This window comes from Dendropsophus ebraccatus, chromosome 2, assembly GCF_027789765.1.
Source record: "Dendropsophus ebraccatus isolate aDenEbr1 chromosome 2, aDenEbr1.pat, whole genome shotgun sequence".
NCBI lineage: Eukaryota > Metazoa > Chordata > Amphibia > Anura > Hylidae > Dendropsophus > Dendropsophus ebraccatus.
Genome location: NC_091455.1, coordinates 159,617,465 through 159,623,464, shown reverse-complemented (window position 1 = coordinate 159,623,464; position 6,000 = coordinate 159,617,465). Strand labels below are relative to the sequence as shown.

The 6,000-nt window shown below is 40.6% G+C and overlaps 1 protein-coding gene across 8 annotated transcripts in view; it reads right to left on the bottom strand.

The window, feature by feature from the left end:
• Positions 1–2,940: 2,940 nt before the first annotated feature.
• ABHD5 (abhydrolase domain containing 5, lysophosphatidic acid acyltransferase) overlaps positions 2,941–6,000 on the bottom strand; it is a 99,882-nt gene continuing 96,822 nt past the window's right edge. For all 8 annotated transcript variants that reach the window (XM_069958603.1, XM_069958602.1, XM_069958606.1 and 5 more), the window contains one exon: positions 2,941–4,778. In XM_069958603.1, the coding sequence (XP_069814704.1) occupies positions 4,689–4,778 (90 nt within the window). In that variant the 3' untranslated portion in view covers positions 2,941–4,688. The remainder of the gene's footprint in view (positions 4,779–6,000) is intronic.

Here is a 6,000-nt window from a genome sequence, read left to right as displayed (position 1 = left end):
GTTTAAAGGATTTCTTTGTGGTCTCTCCCCTCAAAAATGCATGTTATTGTTGTTGGCCAGTGCCATAGGGGTGGGGCTTAATGCCAGTAGAACCCCATATCTCCGCCTACATCTGCACCCCTCAGTGACATTGCCCTCTAGGCCTACCCCCTCCACAGCCATTAGAATGGTCCAACCCAGAAGCCTAGGCCCCGTCCTCTAGGTCGGCCCATTCCAATGTCTGCAGAAGGGGCCTAGATGCTGATGACGTTGCATAAGGGGGCATATGGCACCAATGTGGTTGGAGAGGTGCCACAGTCGTTAAACCCTGCCCCTATGGCACTGGCCACCAACAACAACATACATTTTTGAGGGGAGAGACCACAGAAATCTTTCATACAGTAAGATATAATACAGAAAGATACAAGCATATAGATGATAGATATAAGCTTAAGACTGGTGCTGAGAACTCCTTATTACGGAAAGGGGGTGACAATATCAGTAAGAGTAGAGATCAATCAAAGCTGGCAAGTTGGCTCATGATTCAGGCAACATGAAAGGGATCAGAGGTTCTCTTTCAAAAGGTTATTTGAAGAATACAACACTGCCATATTACTCATAATTGACTTCGGTTGGGAGTCTGTAGTAGATCTACATCTGCTGATCAATATAAGAGATTAATGGGTACAGTATTTGGGACCCATTTATATGAAAATACGTGGTTTGCAACTAACAATTTACCTACTTAGGACACTTAACATGCAAGGGATGTATTGGTTTACTCAGTCCCCCAAATGCACTCTGCAACATAATTGTAATACAAGTAATACTCACAGGAGAAAGCAGCAAAAATAAAACAGCTCTCTATTTGGACCAGACAGCAGGAAGAATTACGTGAAGGGGAGCAGGAAGCACTTAGTATTATGTACAGAGTGCACATAGGGAGTGGACAGAGCAGAGAGCACGTATTGTGGTGCAGCTTTGGCTGCAGGTTCGCTGAGCAATGTCAGAAAGGGGAAATTTTGACAAATCGTACAACCTAGTAAGGTGCAGCAAATTTCTGATTTGTTGGGATGTTAACCTTACCTACAGTGGAAACCTGAAAAAAGCCATCACTACCTGCTTTTTAAATGGTTTCTACTTCCCTACCATTAGCTAGCTATTGGTTCTATTAGTTTTAGTGTGAAGACTAAGACTGTGGCTGGTCACCGCTGCTCCATTCACAATAGAGAAAGCCCCAGTGAGAGAAGTGGTGGCATCTCCCCTGAAGCTGCATAGACTGCAACAACGTCCAGACACTGAAGGGGCCATGACCACTGCTCATTTGTCTGTGGGGGTCGAACTTTGGGCTCTCCCCATTGACACATTGTAATGACTGCCCAGATGACAAACTAGGCCCTTATTAGCATTTTTGGTCCTGAAACTAATGGCACCAGAAGCTAGGGAATGAGGGGTGGGGGGTAGGTTATACAGACTAGCTGTGATTTTTTTGAAATAGCCACAGGTCTGGTTTAACAGCACGGAAAAAAAAATGTGATGGTACACTTGAAAGGACCCTTTTATCTCCATAATACCAGCAACCAAAATGTAATTGTACCTTATAAACACTTAGAAAGGGTTAGATCAGCACAGGAAGGGTTATTTTTCAAGTGTTCTTTGAGCTTCAGCTCCGTAAATGTCTGAAATTAGTCTCAAATACATTTTCAGTGAGTTATTCCGTTATTTTACTTAATGTGCTGGTGATTTCTGCTGTAACTTTAACACTGGTTGTGCTATCTTGCAGCTTATACAAATCAAGGTAAAGTCTGTCACCATCGCATTACTTCAGTACAGAGAATTCTCAGATATAATGTGAGCTCAGCAAAGTCTAGGAAAGAGTTGGTTGAAGATTTAGATTTTCCAGTCATGTCCAAGACACCACGTCTAAAAAAACAAAAAGGCTTAATGCTATGGAAATGGTTTCTACAGTTTTTAAGTCATTTAAGTCATAGAGTCCAAAGTTTTGATTGGTTCGGATCTGAGTGTTCAGACCCCTACCAATCGTGCAAATGAGCCGGGAGAAGACAGCCCAATCCTGGCTTTGTCACATGATGGGCCGGATTCCTAATTTAAGCCTATGGAGCACAACTCCTTCATTAACAGAGCGAGGAGCAGACTGCGCTGCTCCCTGCCTATTCTCAAGAAACTTTTGACATGTCTCTCTGACATGTCAAAAGTCTTTCCATACAATAGTGGTGCTTTAATATAATATAATATATTAAAAAAATAATTATATATATATATATTCTGTTAGAAAAAGTCCAAGTGGCTATGTGTAAACCTCCTTTATATATGAAGTAGCATTGGACAGAACAGGACAGAGAAGTAAACTGAAAAAAAAAATGGCAATGAGTCTGCAGTCTGAAAGGACAACAGCCAAACAATATGGAATCCCTTTCTAACCTTCTGTACGTCAAGACAATCAACATTACAAAAATACAAACCTGAAAACCCTACATATTTTGCATACTTATTGTAACACTTTATACGCTCAGCTGTTGAACTGGAGTGATTTTTTTCTTTTTTTCATTCAAGGTACGGGCAAAAAAAAAAAAAAAAAAAAACTGGAAAACTATAATACAGATGTCTCTGTACAATTGCTCTTCACAAAAACAGCTCACGCAAATACAACACTCATACCAACAGCATCTGAGACAGTTTAAAGTGACACTGTCATCCCCTTTTTGCATTTTGACTGCTCTCCACAGGTGTAAAAGGGTAAATGTTACAGCTTTCATTACTAGAGATGAGCGAACCGGGTTCAGGTTTGAGTCCATCCGAACCATCGGTATTTGATTAGCTGGAGCTGCTGAACTTGGATAAAGCTCTAAGGTTGTCTGGAAAACATGGATACAGCCAATGAATATATCAATGTTTTCCAGACAACCTTAGGGCTTTATCCAACTTCAGCAGCCACCACTAATCAAATGCCGAAAGTTCGGGTTCGGATGGACTCAAGCATGCTCGAGGTTCGCTCATCTCTATTTATTACTTATTTTACTTCTTTTAGTCAGCAGCCATTGGAAGGGCCAGCCTAAAGCTCTAGGCCACACACACCTAGACTGTCCCACACCAAGGGCTGCTGAGGGGGCGGGGCCTATGCAGCGATGACGTCACGGATGGGGGGCTAAGTGGCGCGAGGCCCCACCCACATATACCAATCCACAGGTGATAAAAACGAACAAGCACTATGAGGTGTGATATAAAATAAGTAACGAAAGCTGTAACATTTACCCTTAACACCTGTGGAGAGCAGTCAAAATGCAAATAGGGGGTGACTGTCACTTTAAAACATTTATAGGAAGCACATTATAGGAACAGGACTATGTTACTTTTCTGTTAGCGCCTTATGCACAAACTAACCTTCACTGACAGTCAGGGAGCAGGAAACCTATCTTGTCCCATATGCCCTTCATCACAATGAGCTTCTGCAGTGATTAAAATGTGCCGTCTCCTCTGACTTTCGGTGAACAAACTTTTTTGGCCGGACATTTCCTGGGCAATGGCTGCCCAAATGCCAATTTGATGGATTAAGATCACCAGGTGAAAACTGCTTCCTGTGAATGGCTCTATTTTTGCCTATGGAAGGTAAGCCCAAACAAAGGGTCTGTAGTCTATACGTCCATATGCAGAACCAAGACAGCTTTCACAAGGCACACTGTTTATATGGCTTTTTAGACAACAAGCTAAATTTCTCTGGCCTGGACAATTTTGCAGATAATTTTGTCAATGCCGTTAAGTCCACAGTTCATCCTAAAGAACCTCAAGTAAATGCTTCAATTTAAAAGGACCACCTATTTGGGTGAAATGTTCAGTTTAATATCTAAATATGAAATAGATTTTCTGTGTAAATTCTCAATCCAACATTAATGGAACATGACAAGAGTAAATGGTTTGTGTAAAATGGGCAGAGAACCTCTAACATCGGCCATAAAATGCTAACATGTAGCATTATCACCTTCCTTTCTTATCAGAAGAATATCACCTCTGCTCAGTCTTCTGCAACTGGTCTTAGTATCTTATGATATTGCAAGATTAATTAGGAAAGTCACTGTACATATACACTATACAAGTACTCGGAGACACACTACACTACAGACGCACTGCGTTCTTGTTGCAGAGATTGTAGTACGGACATTGAATCAGTCTTCTATTAAAAGGAAGGGTCTTCAAGCATTACTCAAAGTTTTACAGTCTTAAAACAGACAGACACTTATTCATTGCAACACACAGGCATACATCATATGCAAAACTTGGCACACAGAAAAGGAGTATTCAACATTACAAAAATAAATACAATACAACTAAGTACATACATAGTCAGAACTGGGATAAATAAGTCCTTGGAGTAGTTTGGCTCAGTAAGCCTTAATTCCAGTTAAAAGATAGAAATGACTAACGTATTGTTCTGGAAATATATACCCATCTGTATTACAAATGTTGTATAAATATAAACACTCTGAATACTTTGAAAAGCTATGCAGAGTCTAAAATCTCTAAAATCAGTTCCTACAAAAAAAGGCACATTTCTAGGTTCAAGTGTGCAAATGCTTGTTAGGTGAAAGCACCCATGAAATGGGAAAACTGCTAGGTTTTGATTTATTTGGTTTATATCCCACCGCAGGTCGAAGAGATTATTCAGACAGGAAAAGCAGATGGACCTGTGCAGTTCAATCCACAGAGTCACAGATTTCTGTTACTTTCTGGTTGAAATCCTCTGGCTGATCAGCAAAGACATAATGGCCAGCACCACGAATTGCCTGTGGAACAGATTCATGTTAAACAGAGCAAAACCCATGAGCTTAGTTGACAAACAATCAAAAGATGAAGTCCTGAAATATTCAACAAGGGGAGGAAGGCAAGGGGGTGTGGTAAAATAAACCAAAACTAAACTTACTTAGGAGTCCAGCTGCCAGTGTCCTGCAGCTCTTCCAGCTGCAATGTCACATACTCATTGCCTGCTCAACCAATCAGTGACACTGCCCCCAATAACTAACTGGCTGAGCGAGCAATCACTCTACCGGGCTGTGACATTGTAGATAGAAGAGCCTTGTACGTGACATACCCCATTTCCAGCCAAAAAGGACACCCGGCATCCACCAGTGGTTTACTATATTATTTCCCCCGCCATTCTCCTTTTTTGGAATTTTATGGGACTTAAAATATATACATACATTTACCAACAGGTAAGATGTAGGCAGTGAACTGATTCACAAACCCTCTTTGAAAACACAGCCCGGAAGGGGACATTAGAAAGTCCTGTAACTTTAGCTTCATGTTGTTGACTTGATAGCTCAGTCTATTTTCCCATGAAAACCCCTTTACGGGAAGTCTGTCACTCATAGGCCAATATGGCATCCTTTTAACATACTTATTTTATTTATTTTTTTTTTAAAGAATCCTGTTTGATAGAATTATGCCAAGGTAAGGCTATGGTATGTTTGGTAGGTACATTGGGATTGTGAATACAGGTTAAATTCATAGCTCATTTGTAACTTTCTGTACATCCATACACTGCATGCATGGTTTACAGAACAGAACTGAGCAGTACCAAGAGAAAAACAGGCACAGTGTTCAGATGACATGGGTGCTTCTGCCCATTTTTTTTTAAAGAGAGTTGACGTCTCAGCATCCAGATATAGGACTATGCCAAAGTTTGTTAAAGCTGCCTAGGTTCCAGACCACCGCTCTCAGCACTGAGAATTCTGACCAGAAGGGTATAAAGAATTTAACTGGGTTTTCATTAGCAACGTGTTACTATGATTAAGCAGGACTTTATTGTATCTAGGTAGCTAAAGGTTGTTCAGTTATGTTACCATCACTCACAGTATAATAACCATCTATTTTCAGCATAGTAATTATCTCATACGTGAATGGTTAAAGATGACTAAGAGGGTACAGATCAGTTGTCCTTTTACACAGCACAGTAAGTGATTTATCACATCACTGTAATAGGTGGAGAACTACTACAAGAGAAAAAAA